At 41.5% G+C, this 23,037-nt stretch overlaps 1 protein-coding gene across 2 annotated transcripts in view; it reads left to right on the plus strand.

The window, feature by feature from the left end:
• LOC126471606 (protein Wnt-16-like) overlaps nt 1–23,037 on the plus strand; it is an 803,254-nt gene that overhangs the window by 670,256 nt on the left and 109,961 nt on the right. For both annotated transcript variants that reach the window (XM_050099842.1, XM_050099843.1), the window contains exon 3: nt 17,297–17,453. In XM_050099842.1, coding sequence (XP_049955799.1) covers nt 17,297–17,453 — 157 coding nt within the window. The remainder of the gene's footprint in view (nt 1–17,296; nt 17,454–23,037) is intronic.

Genomic DNA, 23,037 nt, shown 5'->3' on the forward strand with positions numbered 1-23,037 from the left:
GGCCTGGTGATCCAGCCAGCTTGGATGTGGTTTTTAGGGATTTTCCACATCCTGCTATGTGAATACCGGGCTTCTACCCACATCCTGCCTCGGATACACGCTACACAAACATTTAAAAAACCCGATCGTGCTTGAACTTAGATTTATTATAGACCGTCTGATGGGATACACATATTCCGTCCAGGGGAGAATAGTAGCGTCATTAAAGCATTCCACCACCAAATATCGCTAAAACGGCCTTAATCCATAAACAGCTGCCGACACCGCAGAAGAAACGGTGAAAGGCGCAAAAAGAAAAATTACAATGGGAATGCCCGTTCGTTAAGTAAAACAGGCAAACAAATGGTTCAGATGGCTCTGAGCACTATGGGACTTAACTTCTAAGGTCATCAGTCCCCTAGAACTTAGAACTATTTAAACCTACCTAACCTAAGGACATCACACACATCTATGCCCGAGGCAGGATTCGAACCTGCGACCGCAGCGGTCGCGCGGTTCCAGACTGTAGCGCCTAGAACCACTCGGCCACCGTGGCCGGCAAACAGGCAAACACTGATCATATGTACTGGTCCTATCGAGATAACATTGCAGCTGATGCTTGAAGCTCTCTTAGTACCAAAAGCGTAGCACCATAGACGAACGTGGTGCACTGACATGAAATAATTTGTGAGTATTTGACTGTGAATACAGCGCAAATATCACCAGAAGAAATCAGAGTGAAAATGAGTAAAAAACTGGGGACAGCTGCTATTGCTGTGAGAATAATAGGGTGCACACTATGGAGCATTTTCAGACAGAATTGCACAAGCCTTTAGATATACGAAAGTAAAAAGAAGGTGAATTTCGAAAGAAAGATATAGTTGTTTCTAGGCTACACTGCAAAGTTGGGAACAACAGAACAAATATGTAGGACCTGGCGTCTACAAAATCAGTTGCCGGGACTGTGAAAAGTTTTGTGTCGGTCAGATGGGAAGGAATTTAAAGTCTCGTTTTAGAGAGCATACAAACAGCCAGAATAACAACGCATTCGGTACACATTTGGATGAATAAAAACATGTGGCAGGATATATAGAGGATAATATGAAAGTGTTGCATAAGACACGAAAAGGACAATTATTGAACCTACTAGAACAAATGGAAATTATCGTACACAGAAAACGGCAGCCGGGTATGCTGCTGAATAAACAGAATGAGTTTAACTTAAATTCTTATTCTGATGTATTCAGAAACCTACTAATTTGAGCAGCGTCGAGCGCCGCGACGGCTTGTCTTGCGGTCGTGTGCGCCGGTCACCCACGAGCAGTAGACTGGAGCTTCTTCCGCAAGCCCCGCTACAGAAAAACAAAGATTATTACAGGGAAGCCACGTGGTGGCGTCACTGAGATTCCAGTCCGTATGTGTCATCGTCTATCAACATTTTTAATTAATAGTCACAGTCTTGTTAACTATCTCACACTTAGCTTAATGTTTAATTGTTCTGTCCTGCTGACAGGTTTCGATTTATAGATTTTATCTTGCTTTTAAACATTTTACACCATTATGTGTTATTTACTTTGCCAGATTATAAGTTTTCTGTTATTACTCTTTACGCGTTTCATGTGAATTTTAATTATAAATTAAATTCCACATATCGCATTTCAATTCATTGTCAGACGCTCATTTGGCCATATGATGTAGCTTTAATTAATGACTACGCATACTGCATTTTACATACTGAATTTACGATACTGGTTACTCATTTACCCCACTTATAGTTACCTCTACTGGCCTCAGTTATTTGTATAAATACTGGTCGCATCCAAGCCATCAGAAGAACTTACCATGCACCTAGAAACAGTACACAAACTTTGACTTCGATACCTACATCAGACTATTTTTATGGTATGTATAGCTGGTATGCATGGCTGTTAATCGCTAATATTTTTTATTTTTCTTATGTACACTATGCTTGTTGCAAATTTTGTTTCAGGTAATTGGACACAGTTGGTTACACTGCTAATTTTCTGAAACTTCCTGGCAGATTAAAACTGTGCGCCCGACCGAGACTCGAACGGTAGAGCACTTGCCCGCGAAAGGCAAAGGTCCCGAGTTCGAGTCTCGGTCGGGCACACAGTTTTAATCTGCCAGGTAGTTTCATATCAGCGCACACTCCGCTGCAGAGTGAAAATCTCATTCTGCTATTTTTCTATTTGTAACAGACCTGAAGACAGCAATGGCTGAAACTGGTAACTGTGAATTGTACAATTTACGTGAGCAAGACGGACGTTTACAAATTAATGCCATAAAATGATCGTGGACTCTTTTAACAGACTTCATGACTTCAACTGATAAGTGATTGGGTAGTTCAGGAATACAGATATTACTACTGAATCATTTTTGTACCTTTTTAATTTGAAAATGTCTTGCGGGATGTATACTCGTATTTTGTGGGACAGATACTATCGTATTTCTATTTTTTTTCTATGTTACAAATATAAAAGTGTTCATCACCACGAATCGAAACGTCGTACCGGCCATTTGCTAGTAGTGTACTACCTAACTGATTATCTGGATACGATTCACGAGTCGACGCAAAGCTCGGACCCATAAGAAGAGTAGTAAAAAGAATCAGTGGCAAGCCAAAATTTTTGTTTCTATGGTATCGCTCTTCCCATGGAAGGTAAGCATTTTGGTTCACGTCACTGTCGGAATCATTGTTGAAGCTTGCTGTTGTAGTGAATACAGCAAATACGAGTACTACCCGAAATGTGGAAGAAATGCATCGCAATAATGCTGTTTATTTCGTAATAAAAAATTACTATATGAAGTTTATGTATGTAGCGTATACGCATAGTAAACGTTTGTTTAAATAGTTGAGGACATTAATTGCAGTCTCACAATAAGTTATTCACAAATGAAATTGTTGTCTATATTATCTGCGAGCTAGTGAATAGTATTGTCTTTCACAAATCTTTGGTAATATTTGCCTTAGTGGCAGAAAGCAGTCAGTCATTAGAATGCAGTACTTAGTATGTAGTCTCACTTCCATATTACAATTTTTGCCAATCAGTTTCGGATGACATGCATCCGTTCTCAACTTTCAACTAATGTTGAACCCACCAATTCATCAGTATTAGGAATCTGGTAAATGATGAGTGCCATCCGAAACGACTTATCAGCAAATTTTAATGTGCAAGTTAAACTAAAAGACCCAGTCACATTAATGTGACCTCCGACTACGTTCGACGGTTGTGTGCAATAACCACTTCTAACAAGGGAACCTCTCCATCGCACCTCCCTCAGATTTAGTTATAAGTTGGCACAGTGGATAGGCCTTGAAAAACTGAACACAGTTCAATCGAGAAAACAGGAAGAAGTTGTGTGGAACTATGAAAAAAATAAGCAAAATGTACAAACTGAGTAGGCCATGCACAAGATGGGTAACATCAAGGATAGTGTGAGCTCAGGAGCGCCGTGGTCCCGTGGTTAGCGTGAGCAGCTGCGGAATGAGAGGTCCTGGTTCAAGTCTTCCCTCGAGTGAGAAGTTTATTTTCGCAAAGCTATGATGTGTCCGTTCGTTCATTGACGTCTCTGTTCACTGTAATAAGTTTAGTGTCTGTGTTTTGCGACCGCACATCAAAACCGTGCGATTAGTATACGAAAGGACGTGCCTCTCCAATGGGAACCGAAAACATTTGATCGCTAGGTCATAGGTCAACCGATTCCTCCACTGGAAAACACGTCTGATATATTCTATACGACACTGGTGACGGCATGTGCGTCACATGACAGGAATATGTTGTTGACCCACCTAACTTGTACTCTTGGCTAATGGGTGAAAAGATTCTTCTACCTTACCCGATTTAGGATTCTTGTGGATGTGATAATCACTCCCAAAAAAGTGATGAAAACATGAGTTTGTCACATAAACTGCAACAAATGAATGCAACAGTTTCACAGTCGCACAGTTTTCCCTATGCTCTGTTAAAACATATGTTTTTAACGTTTTCAAATTTTTCCGTGAGTAAACCGTCAAATCCTGCATATGTCCAAGCAAATCTGAACATGTCCTGGAATTTTGGAGAGCGAAGTTGATTGTATAAAAAACTAAACTTTTCACACGAGGGAAGACTTGAACCACGGACATTTCCTTTCGCTGCTGCTCACGCTGACCACGGGACCACGGCGCTCATGACCTCAGACTATCCTTGATGTTGCTTATCTTGCGCGTGGACTACTCAGTTTGTATATTTTGCTTATTTTTTTCATAGTTCCACATAGCTTCTTCCTGTTTTCTCGATTGATCTGTGTTCAGTTTTTCGAGGCCTATCCACTGTGCCCACTTATAACTAAATCTGAGGGGGGGTGCGATGGGGAGGTTCCCTTGTAAGAAGCAGATGGCAGCACTAGCAGTGGAGGGTATATAAAACATGCCTGGGAATTCGGAAAACACTGCAATTGTTGACGTATTGAAAGAAACGGAGGGATTTTTCTGAAGACGAAAGGTCATGACCATTGGCGATGTGAACGGGCGAATAGACATGCAGCTGCTCAACAACTGACCGCCGAGATGAACCAAGGGGCTACAACAGTGTCTACTCAGCGACAGTTCAGCGACATTACTGCGTATGAGCCTCGGCAGCAGGCGCGTGTTTCATGTACCCGTGCTGACTGCTGTTCATCGACGCCAATAACGTAACTGGACGTACAATGAGTGGCGACAGATGGCCTTTACAAATGAATCACGTTTTATGCTCCACCGGACTAAAAGCAAATACCCTGCAACAATAGTCGGAAGGGCCTACTCCGGAGAAGGGAGCGTTATGGTCTGGGGAACGTTTTCGTGGCATTTCCCGGGTAAGCTTGTCATTCTGGATGGCGCAATAGCTTCATCTCAGATATGTATCTGTCCTTGGGGACAATGTCCACCCGTACATGCAGTTTGTTTTTCTTCGTCACGATGGCATCTACTAGAGGAAAATGCAACGTGTCACACAATTCGCAGTTTATGTGTGTGGTTCGAAGTGAACGAGGATGAGTTGACCGTATTACCCAGACTACCAAACTCCCCAAGCTTAAACCCTATCGAGATTCTGTGGGACCACCTCGATGGGGCTCTTCGCACCACAAATCCTAAATGCAGCTGGACATAGCACTGGAGTCGGCATGACTCCACATCCCTGTCGGCACCTCCCAGAAACTCACTGACTGTCTTCCTGCACGTCTCGCGTTAGTCCGCGCCCGGAAGGATGGTTATCCAGGTTTCTGACAGGTAGTCACATTAATGTGATTAGACAGTGTGTACACTACGTAGTGTTTCCACAAATAAAATACTAGAAGGAAAAGTTAACCGCATTTCCCTTTATTGAATCCAATATCTGCTCATAAAACAGTGAAATCCGCATATATTAAAAGCCTTAGCAACCTACTCGCTGAACCAGCATGTCTGAAGAGCAGCAGTAGTGTTTCTAAGCGGAAATTAAATCTCTAACACCTAGAAAACTTCCTCTGCACTACAGGTTATCCGTCATACAGAAATAAGCAGTCATTTTCGTGTTTGTAAATAGGTTGCAAGTAGCTAGTCTTTTATATATATACTGATGTGCAAAACAAAGAGTAAAGCAACTCCCGTATAATGTATCACTACGAAGTAACATAACTCGATTAAACTTCGACCATACATGGAAAGAACTGCTGTAGTATAGTAAAGTACAGTGCAGTGCAATGCAGAAGGTAACTGCAACAAATTCGCAATGAGATGAACAGAAATGACACTTTTATTCGAAGGCAGTTATTATACCGAAGTCACTGCATTTTCTGATGGTTCAAATGGCTGTGAGCACTATGAGACTTAACTTCTGAGGTCATCAGTCCCCTAGAACTCAGAACTACTTAAACCCAACTAACCTAAGGACTTCACACGCATCCATGCCCGAGGAAGGATTCGAACCTGCGACCGTAGCGGTCGCGCGGTTCCAGGCTGTAGCGTCTAGAACCGCTCGGCCACTTCGGCCGGCTTTCTGATGGTCACATAGATGTTACAAAAGGGGGGACATGGTTCTTAACAGGGTGCGCAATCACCACGAATGGCACTGTGTGCTCTACAACGAGCTCCCATACTAACCACAAAACTGATAAGGAGTTCTTGTGGTAGGGCATTCTGCAGCTGACAACTACTGGATGGCTGTTAGTGCATATGGGCGTACTCTTCCCCCCCCCCCCCCCTCTCCCCACGTGTTCGATGGGTTTTGAGTAGGGGGAACGAGCAGGTCAGTCCATTCGCCGAATAACCTCTCGTTCCAAGAACTCTTTCACCTGCGCGGTTCGATGCGGTCGCGTATTGTCATTCATAAAAAATAAAGTCAAGGCCGTATGCTCCTCTGAAAAGACACACATGGGGAAGCAGTACAGTGTCACAATAACTTTGATCTGTGAGCGTACCGTGTTTAAAGATTTCGAGAACCAGTAGGCACATCAACATTATGCTTCCCTATATCATTACACCTGGCCCACCAAAACGATCCTGCTCGAAAATGTTCCTGGGCGCAATACGTGTTCTCACCTCTCATAATATGAGAGTACGGCCAGCACTGTCGAACATAACTGTTTTGGTGGTCCTGCGTAGGAAAGCATAATGTTGCATCGGCGTACTGGTCTCCAAATCTCTGAACACGGTAGACTCATCGGTCAACGTTATCGTGACACTGTACCCCTTTCCCAAGCGCGTCTTTTGAGGGGTTTATTCGGGTGTGGCTAAATTTTAATGACAGTATGCGATCGCATACAACAGCGGTGGTGGGGGAGCTCTTGGAATGACAGGATATTTGGCGAATGGACTGGCCTACACGTTCCCCCGACTTATATCCCATCGAACGTGTGTGGGATGCTTTGGGGAGACAGTATTGTCGCACGTCTATATGCATCAACGACCATTACGCAGTTGTCGATGTGCTGGTGGAGGAATGGAAAGCCCTACCACAAAACCTCCATACCAAACTTGTGGCCAGCAAGGGAGCACGTTGCAGAGCATGCATTACGATCTGTAATGATCACACACCCTATTAAGAACCATGTCTCCTCCTTTGAAAAGTCGAGGGCGCCACCATAAATCCCAGTGAGTCAATGTAATTATTGTTTTTGAATAAAAGAGTTATTTTTGTTAGTCTCATTGCGTATTTCTTTCTGTTGGCCTCCCTAGTGTATTGTAGCATTTCTTTCTATATATGGTCCAAGTTTGATGGAGCTATGTTATTTGTACAAGTTTATATGCCAACTAGCTCCGCAGATGAGGAGGAGATTGAGGAAATGTATGATGAGATAAAAGAAATTATTCAGATTGTTAGGGAAGACGAAAATTTAATAGTCATGGGGGGCTGGAATTCAGTAGTAGGAAAAGGAAGAGCGGGAAAAGTAGCAGGTGAATATAGACTGGGGGAAAGGAAAGAAAGGGGAAGCCGCCTGGTAGAATTTTGCGCAGAGCATAATTTAATCATAGCTAGGAATCATGAAAGTAGGAGACACCGGAATTTCAGATTGAACATATAATGTTAAGACAGAGATTTCGGTACCAGGTTTCAAATTTTAAGACATTTCCAGGGGACAGATATGAACTCTGACCACAATTTATTGGTTATGAACCACAAATTAAAACTGAAGAAACTAAAATATGCGGGAATTTAAGGAGATGAGACTTGGATAAACTGAAGGATCAAGAGGTTGTAGAGAGTTTCAGAGGAAGCATTACGGAACGACTGACAAGAACAGCCGCGCGGTGTAGCCGCCTTGCCACGGTTCACGCGGCTCTCCCCTGTCGGAGGTTTCAGTCCTCCCTCAGGCATTGGTGTGTGTGTGTTATCCTTAGCGTAAGTCAGTTTAAGTTAGATTAAGTATTGTGTAAGCGTAGGGACTGATGATATGCGCAATTTGGTCCCACAGGAACTTACCACCACCACTGACAGGAACAGGGGAAAGGAATACAGTAGAAGAAGAATGGGTAGTTTTGAGAGACGAAATAGTGAAGCCAGCAGAGGAACAAGTACACAAAAAGACGAAGAGTAGTAGAAATCCTTGGGTAACACAAGAGACATTGAATTTAATCGATGAAAGAAGAAAATGTAAAAATGCAATAAATGAGGCTGGTGAAAGGGAATACAAACGTCTAAAACATGAGATCGACAGGAAGCGCAAAATGGATAAACAGGAATGGTTAGAGGACAAATTAAAGACTGTAGAAGCATATATCACTAGTGGTAATATAGATGAAGCATACAGGAAAATTAAAGTAATCTTTGGAGAAAAGAGAACCATCTGTGTGAATATCAAGACCTCAAATGGAAAACCAGTCGTAAGCAAAGAAGGGAAAGCAGAAAGGTGGAAGGAGCATATAGAGGTTCTATACAAGGAAAATGTATCTGAGGGCAATATTATAGAAATAGAAGAGGACGAAGATGAGAATGGAGATATGATACTGCGTGAAGAATTTGAGAAAGCACTGAAAGACTTAAGTGGAAACAAGGCCCCGGCAGTAGACCACATTTCGCTAGAGCTAGTGATAGCTTCGGGAGAGCCAGCCAGCTTGGGTGAGCAGGATGTATGAGACAGGTGAAATATCCCAGACTTTAACAAGAATATAATAATTCCTCTATTTCCAAAAGAAATAAGTGTAGACATGTGTGAAAATTACCGAACTATCAGTTTAGTAAGTCACAGCTGCAAAATTCTAACACAAATCTATTACAGAAGAATGGAAAGACTGGCAGAAGCCGACCTCGTGGAATATCAGTTTGGATTCCGGAGAAATGTAGGAGCACGTGAGGCAATAGTGACCCTACGACTTATAGAACATAGGTTAATGAAAGATGAACTTAAGAACAGCTTTTGACAATGTTGACTGGACTACTCTCTTTCAAATTCTAAAGGGGGCAGAGGGAAAATACACGGAGCGAAAGGCTCTTTACAATTTGTACAGAAACCAGCTAGCAGTTATAAGAGTCGAGGGGCACGAAAGGGAAGCAGTGGTTGAGAACGGAGTGAGACAGGGTTGTAGCCTGTCCCTGGTGTTATTCAATATGTACATTGAGCAAGCAGTAAAGGAAGCAAAAGAAAAATTTGGAGTACGAATTAAAGTCCAAGGAGAAGAAATAAAAACTTTGAGGTTTACCGATGACATAATTCTGTCAGAGACAGCAAAGGACTTGGAAGAGCAGTTGAGTGGAATGGATATTGTATTGAAAGGAGGATGTAAGATGAACATCAACAAAAGCAAGCCGACGATAATGGAATGTAGTCGAATTAAATCAGGTGATGCTGAGGGAATTAGATTATCAAATGAGACACTTAAAGTAGTAGATGTGTTTTGCTACTTGGGAAGCAACATAACTGATGATGTTCGAAGCAGGGAGGATATAAAATGCAGACTGGCAATGGCAAGAAAAGCGTTTTTGAAGAAGTGAAACGCGTTAACATCGAGTATAGATTTAAGTGTCAAGGAAACTTGGACGATAAACAGTTTAGACAAGAAGAGCATAGAAGTTTTTGAGATATGGTGCTACAGAAGAATGCTGAAGATTAGGTGTGTAGATCACATAACTAATGAGAAGGTATGGAACAGAATTCGAGAATAAGGAAAAAGACTCGAATTTAATCAAAGTACATTCTGATTTCACATCTTCATCTGTTCCTATCAACAGCTTTAGCTATGAACGCAAACCCAAGTGTAAGTCTGTAAAAATCAAGTTGATCCTCTACCATTAGGCTTTACCAGCATTCTTTTAAATGAGAGAACTGCGGCAATGTGTTTTGTGTTGAGAGATTTTAGCCAACGACAGTTTGAACCCTGTAAAACTAAAGATCAACCTGACGACAAAATTGCTAGACCGTGTAAACAAAGCCATCGAAGTTGCTAAGCGTCATGAGGAACAACTAAAAGAAATGAGATTCTTCAGAAAACATTTACCATTTCTTAAGAAAGCCCTAAGGGCATCCCTAGAGGTGCCCGACTTAATTGCAAAGTCCAAATCTGTACTTCTTCCGCAGCCGTCAAAGTGTGCCAAATCAATCATGGAGAGAGGTTCCTGACATTCTGCAGTCGATAACACTCTCAGATGATACCATGCCTCGTCATATTGATGCAATAACCACTGACGAAAAACCAACTGCTACTGCGACTCTATGATAGCCCAAAATTCCCTCTCCAACCTGTTGACAGTACCTGTATCGGAAATCTTCCCCTGCTTCTTGTTTTTGTATGCCACTGTCATGGAAATGAAATGCTCAAGAACTTTCCATTTTGTAAAGTTCTAGAAAGGATGACTGAAGGTGAAGATATTTTCTTTCTAGTGAATTCCGTTTTTATTGACAACAATTTGCTATGGACGAAATTCACACATTACATGATACACGAGAAGGCAACTGGCTTCTAAAGTAGTAGAACCGGAAGTCAATAAAATGATGAATGATGCAGTTAGTATTGTATATTCTGTGGAATCACTAGCTTTAAACACTAAGCTATTTTGAATTCTTTGCAAGTAGATGGGTTCTACTAGTGACTAGCTTCTACTGCACACGGAGGTACGTTGGTTGTCTTGCAGTAAATTTCTTCGTTGGGTTTCGGAACTTAACGATGAACTTCATATTTTCCTATTGAACAGCAGTCCCATAATCTCGGCTCTGTTCCTGGATGAAATATGGCTTCTAATATTTTGCTACTTGGGCGACGTTTTTGAGAAACTGAATTATCTTAACTCGGAACTTAACGATGAACTTCATCTTTTCCTATTGAACAGCAGTCCCATAATCTCGGCTCTGTTCCTGGAAGAAATATGCCTTCTAATACTTTGCTACTTGGGCGACGTTTTTGAGAAACTGAATTATCTTAACTCGTCATGTCATGGCCGAAATAGTGATATGGTGTTTCTAAGCCACAAAGTGCTTTCGTTTTATACGGAAAATATGGACTTTGGAAAACCCAGATGGAGAAGGATAACCGCGATATGTTCTCTAGTCTCATTGAATTCGTGAAGGAAAATGAGTTTGGTGTATTTAAAATTAGAAACATTGCCGTAGTACATCTCGGAAATCATCGTGAACAGTTCGAGGATAATTTCCAGAACCTTCATATGAGTGTGACTGGATCCACAACCTTTTCGATACCATCATAGCAGACCACTTGTTAATAATAGAAAAGGAGGAACTAATAGAACTCTAAAAGTTATAGAATACTTCGAAATGAATGTAAATCGAAATCTCTTGAAGATTTTGGGTACAGAGTCAGAATGAATATCCTAATGTAGCCAGTAGGGCAGTGGACGTGTTATTACCCGTCGCTTCAACTTGTATGAGTAAACATTTTCCGCGATGACATTAATCGAAACGGAACGTCGATCTCGACTGCAGCTGGAAGGGGATCTGCAAGTTGCTGTTTCAAAGATCTTACTACGACTGCAACTGCTTTCTTCGCAAATTCCAGCACACGTGTCACACTAAATATGCAAATGTCAGAAAATTCCGAATTTGGAACTAGATACGCTTTTACTCTTGTTAATTTCGTTTTTGGATGATCAGTTTGAATGTAACGGTTTTTAAATTGGCACTGAAATGTTGAATATTTTCCTATCGACATTTATATGTTATCATCTTTCAAATATTAAATAATTCTAAATGAATTAAAAGCAATATAGATGGTAACAGACTTTAATTAACTAATTTGTGAAATAATTTGTAAAACAGAAAAATATGTTGTGGAATACACGTCATATTAGCTCAGTTCCAATAACGGCACACCCAGCCGTGGTTATTTATTAACTGGTTATAATTTTTAACTTTCGTCATCTTTGAATAACATAAGTGCATGATAATTTTAAAAAAAAATGTTCAACTCTTACGGCCTCGAAGGACTCTCCCAAATAAGAGGTGGGGAGGGGACAGGATGAGGCGCGGTGGAGGCAGTTTGAGAACCCCTGATCTATACTGATATATAAAGACAAGTCGTTCTTTAACATTGTTACCAAAAGTCTCGAAAAGAACGTGACCGATTTACTTCAGATTTTTTCACGATACTCCAGTAGACATAGGCTGCACATTATTTTATGTTTATGATATATAAATATATATTTACTACATAAACGGGAAACATTTTTAGCAAAAATCTCGATAAGTTCTTGAGCGATTTACTTCAGATGTTTACACGACCCTCTAATAAACCTAGGACGGACACAGGCTACAATTTTTAATGTATGTAGTATACAAATATATGCTTAAATGTATGCTTCCTTAAAAAGAGAAATTGGTGTTTAACGTTGCCACCAAAATCTAGAAAAGTACTTGAACGATTTACTTCAAATTTTTACACGATACTTTAGTATATGTCAGGACGGACCTAGCCGGCAGGTCTTTTTTAATGTTTATGATATATAAATATATATTTACTACATTAACGGGAAACGTTTTAGCAAAAATCTCGACAAGTTCTTAACTACTTTATATCAAATTTTTACACAGTTAATAAACGTTCGGACGGACATAAGCTACATTTTTAAATATATGTGGTATACAAATACATATATACCAAATGTGGTGTCACCGCCAGACACCACACTTGCTAGGTGGTAGCCTTTAAATCGGCCGCGGTCCATTAGTATACGTCGGACCCGCGTGTCGCCACTGTAAGTGATTGCAGACCGAGCGCCACCACACGGCAGGTCTAGAGAGACGTCCTAGCACTCGCCCCAGTCGTACGGACGACTTTGCTAGCGATGCTACACTGACAAATACGCTCTCATTTGCCGCGACGATAGTTAACATAGCCTTCAGCTACGTCATTTGCTACGACCTAGCAAGGCGCCGTTACCAGTTTATATTGAGATTGTAATTATGTATCATCAAGAGCGATGTTCTTCAATTATGGATTAAAGTTAAGTATTCCAGCCGCTACGTTCTTTTCTTCATAGTATAACTCCTTTAACTGTTCCAGACCTCACGCCAGTCTGCGTGAGATTAAACGCGTGAATTTCGGCCTCCTCTAGCAACACGGTGTTGGCTCTTCTGCCAACACATCACCAAATAAAAGAGAAACGTTGTTAGCAAACTGAACGATTACTTCAAATTATTATACGACACTCTAACGAACGTTTGGGCGGATGTAGGCTATATATATACAGGGTGGTCTATTGATAGTGACCGGGCCAAATATCTCACGAAATAAGCATCAAACGAAAAAAGTACAAAGAACGAAACTCGTCTAGCTTGAAGGGGGAAACCAGATGGTGGTATGGGTGGCCCGCTAGATGGCGCTGCCATAGATCAACCGGATATCAACTGCGTTTTTTTAAATAGGAACCCCCATTTTTTATTACATATCCGTGTAGTACGTAAAGAAATATTAATGTTTTAGTTGGACCACTTTTTTCGCTTTGTGATAGATGGCGCTGTAATAGTCACAAACGTATAGGTGCGTGGTATCACGTAACATTCCGCCAGTGTGGACGGTATTTGCTTCGTGATACATTACCCGTGTTAAAATGGACCGTTTACCAATTGCGGAAAAGATCGATGTCGTGTTGACGTATGGCTATTATGATCAAAATGCCCAACGGGCGTGTGCTATTTATGCTGCACGGTACCCTGGGCGACATCTTCCTAGTGTCCGGACCATTTGCCCGATAGTTAGGTTATTTAAGAAAACATGAAGTGTTCATCCACATGTGAAACGTCAACCAGGACCTGCAACAAATGATGATGCCCAAGTAGGTGTTTTAACTGCTGTCGCGGCTAATCCGCACATCAATAGCAGACAAATTGCGCGAGAATCGGGAATCTCAAAAACGTCGGTGTTGAGAATGCTACATCAACATCGATTGCACCCGTACCATATTTCTATGTACCAGGAATTGCATGGCGACGACTTTGAACGTCGTGTACAGTTCTGCCACTGGGCACAAGTGAAATTACGGGACGGTGACAGATTTTTTGCACGCGTTCTATTTAGCGACGAAGCGTCATTCACCAACAGCGGTAACGTAAACCGACATAATATGCACTATTGGGCAACGGAAAATCCACGATGGCTGCGACAAGTGGAACATCAGCGACCTTGGCTGGTTAGTATGGTGCGTCATTATGGGAGGAAGGATAATTGGCCCCCATTTTATCGATGGCAATCTAAATGGTGCAATGTATGCTGATTTCCTACGTAATGTTCTACCGATGTTACTACAAGTCGTTTCACTGCATGACAGAATGGCAATGTACTTCCAACATGATGGATGTCCGGCATATAGTTCGCGTGCGGTTGAAGCGGTACTGAATAGCATATTTCGTGACAGGCGGATTGGTCGTCGAAGCACCATACCATGGCCCGCACGTTCACTGGATCTGACGTCTCCGGATTTCTTTCTATGGGAAGAGTTGAAGGATATTTGCTATCGTGATCCACTGACAACGCCTGACAACATGCGTCAGCGCATTGTCAATGCATGTGCGAACATTACGCAAGGCGAACTACTCGCTGTTGAGAGGAATGTCGTTACACGTATTGCCAAATGCATTGAGGTTGACGGACATCATTTTGAGCATTTATTGCATTAATGTGGTATTTACAGGTAATCACGCTGTAACAGCATGCGTCCTTAGACATGATAAGTTCACAAAGGTACATGTATCACATTGGAAAAACCGAAATAAAATGTTCAAACGTACCTACGTTCTTTATTTTAATTTAACAAAATCTACCTGTTACCAACTGTTCGTCTAAAGCTGTGAGCCATATATTTGTGACTATTATAGCGCCATCTATCACAAAGCGAAAAAAGTGGTCCAACTAAAACATTCATATTTTTTTGTACTACACGAATATGTAATAAAAATGGGGGTTCCTATTTTTAAAAAACGCAGTTGATATCCGTTTGAGCTATGGCAGTGCCATCTAGCAGGCCAACCATAGCGCCATCTGGTTTTCCCCTTCAAGCTACACAAGTTTCGTCTTTGTAGTTTTTTCGTTTGACGCTTATTTCGTGAGATATTTGGCCAGGTCACTGGACCACCCTGTATATATATACCATGTGTCCATCCAAATGTTTATTTAAATATCGTGTAAAACTTTGAAGTAAACGGTCAAGAACTTTTCGAGAATTTTACCATCAACGTTTACTCTCTCTCTCTCTCTCTCTCTCTCTCTCTCTCTCTCTCTCTCTCAAGCAAAAGTCTCTAACGTTATTTACGTTAAATTTTACACGATACTCTAACAAACATTCAGACGGACATAAGCCGTATATTTTTTTGAGAAATCATTGACTGGCTTTCGGTTTCAGCCAACTGCGATAAACAAAATGCTGTTCTGTGATAATGTACGATTTCGTTCTCTCTCTCGCGGTCAGTTTTAACTACAATAGCGCCGCATTTCGCATTTAGACCACTAGACAAAGTGTTTCTCCCTTATATATTCTTCCTCCTTGTATATAAATGTAAGCAAAAATTTTATAACTAAAACTTGATTTTATTGTTCACAGTCGCTTTTAACGTATCGCATTACGATTGGAATATTACTAAGGAACCTCTATCGTTCTGAAGTTTGTAATTATAGTCCAAGGGCTGACGATAAAGGGGGAAGAGGGGGGGGGATAGGAGATGGACAGAGAGGAGCGGGGGGGACATGGGTATAGAGAGAGGGAAGGAGGAGATGGACAGATGAGGCAGAGAGGAGGTGGTGGAGAGAGATAGGGGGAGGAGGAGATGGACAGAGGAAGCAGGGAGAAGGAGGTGGCGAGAGATAGGGGAAGCAATAGATGGACTGATAGGGAGGGTGCCGGGAGTAGGAGATCAAGACGTAGGGGAACTCGGGGCAGAACATAATAGTGGGGCACAATGGGAAATTGCTCTTTTCTAGACTGGACAGTGTTCCAACCTGTTGTATGTGCATGTAACTATTTCTCCGAATGGAAGGGAAGTCAGGGTAGCCATTTTGATTTAGTTTGAAGTGCGGGATCTAAGTGAATTTTTGTCCGTCACGTTACCGCTTGCGTTGTTCTAATGTTTGGTGAATTTCAACGCCAGGTAAACTGTTAATTGTATACACTAAAATAATAAATTCCCTTAAAGTGCATGGCATTTGTTATACTTTAGTTATTTAATGCGTTTAAATACGTCAGTTATTACACTCCATAAAAGTTGTTAACCTCAAAAGTGCTCTTGGGGCGGAACGGGTCGGGGTAGAATGGGATAGTGTCCCGTTCTGCCCCGTCATATTTTGATACAAGTAGAAAGCAAACCCAGCCTGGATGTTCATGGATGCCAGACTCTCCCAACCAGCTATGTTCGCCGAACAACTCAGCTTTCCAGATATCGCCCGAGGCTGTCATTCCAATCCCATTAATCTGTCAAAATACTCGGCGGACTAGAAGACGAAAAGGAAAAACCATCGTATTAACAGATTCTCCTTATAAGAAGGAATTGCAGAATGCTGTTGCACGTAAAGTAGGCCTACAGAAAGGAGGAGGGTGCACAAATATAAACAATGTCAGGACAGAGACGTCAGGTGCAATGCAACTTAAGTCAAAAATATCAAACTGTACACCCAAAAAAACCAAAACAGTGTACATCAAAGACCTTAAGAAAAATAAAAAGAAGAAGATGATGGAGAAGAGAGATTCAGAGAGAGAAAGGAGGCTGAGTGTCTCTACTGTGGGGACTTCTACTCCGTTTCTAATGAGGGGTGGGTCGCATGCCAGAGTGGGCACACAATTCATGTGCAGGCATAGACAGTGAAGATGAAGAGGAAGTACTGATTTGTGACTGTTGTCGAAAGGGCTAGTAGTTAGTGGTTTGGTGGTTATTAAGTATTGTACATTTTTCGGAATGACATTAAAATATTTTCTTATTTTGAAGAATGACTTTTTAATTGTTTAAATTACACATTCCTTAGTCTTAATTGCCTGTTATACAACATTTTGTCATAGTTTAATACGATATTCGTAATTCAAATTCAACGTTTATGCAATAATTTAACAAAAAATACCCTTATCCCATTCTGCCCCGTGGGTAGTAAAAAATGCAAAATGTATTGTTTTAATTGATTGTAAAATAAGGTACATTAGGTTACACTACAAGGTGTTTTTTATCACTTTAAGAAGTGTTTCCTTGTGTTCCCTTACATTATAGAAATTGTTAAACATTAATATCCCGTTCCGCCCCGCGTTCCCCTATATGCAATTCCCATAGATATTTAGCAATTTCGGAGCACTGCAGGGTTCGCTAGTATTAACTAAAGAAATGTTATTGATGTAGCCGGAAAGACAGTAAGAGAGTGCGGTGGTGCGTGTTGCAGGCAGCAAGGAGACGGCGTTCATCTACGCTGTGACGAGCGCGGGCGTGGTGCATGCGGTCACGCAGTCGTGCAGCTCCGGCAACCTGACCGAGTGTAGCTGCGATTCGTCGCGCCAGGGACAACACACGCCCGAGGGCTGGAAGTGGGGCGGCTGCAGGTACGTACCCTCTCTACTCCTCGCTGCTGCATGTTGTACGCGTCTCAGTCTCCCTAATTACTGAAAAAATTTTCACATGTTGTTGTAGTTTCCAGTCAGAAAACTGATTTGATGAAGCTCTCCATTATAGTTTTCTCTGTGCAAGCTTCTTCACCTCTGCGTAACTATTACAACTTGATTCCAAATCAACGTGCTTACTATAGACAAACCTGGATCTCTTTGCATTTTTAATCCTGCACACCTCCCTCACTATAGAGTAATAAAGCTATCTTAGGCTACCGTAGACTATCATGAACAAGTGTAGACTACGATTGATTTCCTAGAACTCTTGATCAGCTAGCCGGCCGCTGTGGCCGAGTGGTTCTAGGCACTTCAGTCCGGAACGGCGCTGTTGATACGGTCGCAGGTTCGAATCCTGCCTCGGGGATGGACACGTGTGATGCCCTTAGATTAGTTAGGTTTAAGTAGTTGTAAGTTCTAGGGGACTGATGACCTCAAATGTTAAGTCCCATAGTGCTTAGAGCCATTTGAACCATCTTGATCAGTTACGTTCATAACAGCGTTACTTGTACTTTAGGCGTGTTGCATACCTATACAGCGTTACCTTCTTTCCTACGCTTTTTTTCCGTATGTGATCAGTGTTTTACTAGGTTTCACTAGAAACTTAAACCGTCTAGGAACTGAGTGACGGTATATAAAGGGACGCATAACCTAAGGAACATTTTGCTTCTAAGTAGTCATCCTCCTGTCTATTACTTAAAAACAAACATTATTTATAGCAAAATTGAAATTCTCTGTTTAATTCAGGTTTTATTCGAAAATCGTTGATATCTAACGCGATATAGATGGATTTAGCACTAAAAATGAAAATTAATACAAATTTATCATACTGCCCAACAAAATGCAGTTCCTTCAAAAAATTAAAGAAAAACAGCAAAACTAAACAAATCAAACATAGCTTCAATACTTCGTCGAGCTTATACAAAACATGTTTCTGTTACTCGTAAGCCACGCGGGATTAGCCGAGCGGTTTAAGGCGCTGCAGTCATGGACTGTGTGGCTGGTCCCGGAGGAGGTTCGAGTCCTCCCTCGGGCGTGGGTATGTGTGTTTGTCCTTAGGATAATTTAGGTTCAGTAGTGTGTAAGCTTAGGGACTGATGACCTTAGCAGTTAAGTCCCATAAGATTTCACACACATTTGAACGTTTTGTTACTCCTAAACAACTATCATACGTATAAACAACAACAGGAAACGCTTGGCTTTGATCATTATGAACAACTTTCTATCGAGTGCAATACAACAACTATAATTATGTAGATTTTTTACGGTCATGCATGTAAACTGTAGCTGCATCAAAAGTAATTGCTTACATAAAATACCAGAAGTTACGCAATCAACTAATTTTTATTACTTATTAAACGAAGTTCGTATTTTCTGAGAATATAAAATACATAGTGGTATAACACAGAACGACGTGCGGTTGTAATTATATGCAAAACAAACAAACAAAATACAAATAGGGATCCAAATTTCTCTCTTACATATTCATATATGTTTCTTTCCCTACCAATACTATCCGTAATCCTGCCGTGTCCTACATCATTTAAGTACTTCATCAAAACTACCGAACCATAGTTTTGGGAGGTACAACTCTACTGCACTAAATGGTTCAAATGGCTCTGAGCACTATGGTACTCAGCTGCTGAGGTCATTAGTCCCCTAGAACTTAGAACTAGTTAATCCTAACTAACCTAAAGACATCACAACCATCCATGCCCGAGGCAGGATTCGAACCTGCGACCGTAGCGGTCTTGCGGTTCCAGACTGCAGCGCCTTTAACCGCACGGCCACTTCGGCCGGCTCTACTGCACTACTAAATTTACTGTTCTCTGATGCCTCAGGATGGGTCCTCTCAACCGACCCCTTCGTTTAGTTACGTTGTGTTGTATACAGGCCGCGGAGAGAAATCAGTACAGATTTTAGTGAAACACTAACACTTTATTAAATAAGGAACAACTCAACTTTCATGGATCGCCCTCGCTGTGGCAATTTACACAATTGTGAGTGGTTGTTTAATACGTGGTAGCTGGAAGGTAGCAGTCAAATAACAACTGTGCTCCTCGGTAATGGTGGTCTGACAAAACCACCCCACTGCTGCAGGTGAATAGCACACAGTGAACACTCCTAATCACTGTAAGGCGGTGCACAACAGAAGTACTCCATTTGTTAGCCTGGAAACAGTACGCTGAACTGACTCGACGATTGGAACACTCTAAGACAAATTCTGAGAGGCCATTTCCGGTACTATTACTGCTTCTCTCTATGCTCGCTAGCAGCATCTTTGTGGTGGTCGACCTTTTGTTGTGAGTGTCGATAGTCGACGACACCGCTTCTTGTGCCATAAACTTCATTTCTGCCAAATTCGATTCAGCTCCCCTTCATTAGTTATTCGGTCTGTACTTTTAAGCTTCAGCGTTCCTTCGCAGTAATACGGTTCAAAAGTTTTGTTCTTTGGTGCCCGCAGTGCGAAATATGTCTTCTAATGACATGATTATTGCGAGTTTCAGCCACCTATACTGCTCTCTCCATGGTTTTTGTTTCATAAATCATTCACTATAAGCCCCTTTCGGCATACTGCCATCATGAGGTGATCTGTAATTACACAAGTAAGCGATAGTCTTAATAAATTGGTCTGTAACTATGATCAGAAGAACTATAATACATCGTTAGGTGGTTTTACCTTACATATAATATCGTTGCTGCCACGTCCTGTCTTTTTTAGATTTACTAGTTTCTCCTTAGATATACACTGGAGACGTATAACTGACCTTAGTTGGTTTTTGTGTATGCTATTTTTCTATTGACAGCTTGGATGACAGTGGATCAGCGATATTACATGTTTTCATAGTTACTATTATAAATAAGTGATCTGTGGAAACTTGGTCTATGGTTTATGATGTTTTCTTGGTGTTATGTCTTTGTTTCACGCTCTTCATGTTGTTATCGCTGTTACTATGGATATCCGTCACTTAGTGTCTCTGATGTATTATTTTACCCGGTTTCTTGATTTATAATGAGAATAAAGTTTTCTATGTATATTTTCGTGCTTTACGTAGGTTGTTTAACTATCCACATTATAATTCAAGAAAACGGTTAAAGCAATAAATCAGAGACACTAAGTAACACACATCCATAGTAACAGCGATAACAACATGAAGAGTATAAAACAAAGACATCAAGAAAACACCATGAATCATATGTCATAACCAAATTGTTACGAAAAAAATAAAAATATTGTATAAAAATCTCAAATAAAACTAAAACAAATTCCAAACAAAAACATAATTAGAAGCAATAATAAGAAACACATCACTTATTTATAATGGTAACTATGTGAACATGTAACGTCGCTGATCCACTGTCACCCACAATGATATTACACCTAACGATGTAGTATAACTTTTCTGATCGTAGTTACGTACCACTATATTAAGACTATCGCTTACTTATGTATTTGCAGATCACCTCATGATGGTAATATGCCGAAAAAGGCTCACCATGAATTATTTATTGAATAAAAACCGTTTAAAGAGCAGTGTAGCTGGCTTATATTCGTAATTATAAACGGTTCAAAAGCTTATATTGACTTCTTGCCTGAACTGTTTATCGTTCATATTTCACTTACCTGTAAATAGTTAATGAAAAATTTTTGTAATACCTAAATTTATGATCGATGTCAACAAATTTCTGTTTTTCAGAATTGCTTATCTTTGCTATTGGCAGGCCGCGATTTATGACCTCTCTACTTCAGTGTTTATCAGTTATTTTGCTGCTCCAACAGCATTACTTATCCACCAATTTTAGTATTTCATTTCGAATGTACACTACCTGACAGAAAGGTGAAGAACCCAGAAGAGGAGAAAAAATGAAGTGAAACTTAACGGGTTGAAAGGGTACGTGATGTTATTTCAGTAATTACAAACTGGAGTAAGATTTAGAACAAACTTGGCAGTGTGAGCCCACTTATCAGTATTACGTTGCACCGCCTCTGGCCTGGATGCATGCATTGATTCGGTTGGGAACGGCGTCACAAAACCGCTGAATCTTATCCTGGGGCAAGCTGACCCACGACCTTTGTAACCGTCATTGTTAACTTATACTGGGACGGAGTTGATGTCTGTGCCGATCCCACAAATATTCTATCGGGGATCGATCTGAATACCCTGCCGCAACGGTAGTACCTCAACGCCATACAGGAAGTTCACACAGACGAGTATTTCCTTGCTGAAAAATGACACAACGATATTGTGCATTCAGAGGTAACGAATGAGGACGCAGGATGTCTGTGACGTACCGTTACGTTGTCAGTGTTCCCACAAACACTACCATCTGTAACCTAAAATCAGCCGGCCACTGTGGCCGAGCGGATCTAGGCGCTTCAGTTCGGAATCGCGCTGCTGCTACAGTCACAGGTTCGAATCCTGCCTCGGGCATAGGATGTGTGCGATGTCCTTAGGTTAGTTAGGTTTAAGTAGTTCTAAGTATAGGGGACTGATGACCTCAGATGTTAAGTCCCATAGTGCTTAGAGCCAGTTGAACCATTTGAAACGAAGAGAGAAAGTAGTACACTAGAAGAAGGAAGCATTTTCTTTACTTTTTGACAAAGAGAGACTGACCACATACGTTAATTTTTCAGGGAAAAGTTATAAGATTGACAAAAGCCGTTTCTTAAATGCCAGGGCTCTCAACTGAGCACTAAGTGTAGCTTGTTGCAGAGGCGGGCAGCGCCAACTGATAATGTATTTTCCCTCAGTCTACCTTCTCTTCCCTCTCTCTGTCCATCGTCTCTCCCCTCGACACTATCTGTCCATCTCTTCCCCCTCTCTCTATATCTTCCTCACCCCCTCTCTGTCAAATCTTCTCCTCCCTGTGTCTGTGGGCCGGCCGAAGTGGCCGTGCGGTTAAAGGCGCTGCAGTCTGGAACCGCAAGACCGCTACGGTCGCAGGTTCGAATCCTGCCTCGGGCATGGATGTTTGTGATGTCCTTAGGTTAGTTAGGTTTAACTAGTTCTACGTTCTAGGGGACTAATGACCTCAGCAGTTGAGTCCCATAGTGCTCAGAGCCATTTGAACCATTTTGAACCTGTGTCTGTGGCAATCGCCTCTTCTCTGTCTGTCCATCGCCTACCCCTCATCTCTCTAACCATCTCCTCGTACTCCATTTCTCTCCAACTCCTCCTGCTCTCGTTTCTGCCCAGCTCTTTCTCCTCACTATCCATCTCTTCCTCCCCTTCTCTCTGCACATCTGTGCCCATCTGCTCACACACTACCTGGAACACATACATGGGTTCTGCAGGGCGGCCGAGATGTCAGGTATTACAAACCCTTTTCACCCTCACCATCACTCATAGGAGAGCTAGGTGGATCTTATTCATACAGTGCTTCTTTCCAGACAGTTATGTGTATGAAGTTTGGTTGAAATCGATCCACCAGCTTAGGAGGAGATATGGAACTTAAACACACACATCCATTTTTGTGCATACTATCCTTTCCCCCTGATTTCGCCTGTGGAGGCAAACGGCGC

Source organism: Schistocerca serialis, chromosome 3 (genome assembly GCF_023864345.2).
Source record: "Schistocerca serialis cubense isolate TAMUIC-IGC-003099 chromosome 3, iqSchSeri2.2, whole genome shotgun sequence".
Taxonomy (NCBI): domain Eukaryota; kingdom Metazoa; phylum Arthropoda; class Insecta; order Orthoptera; family Acrididae; genus Schistocerca; species Schistocerca serialis.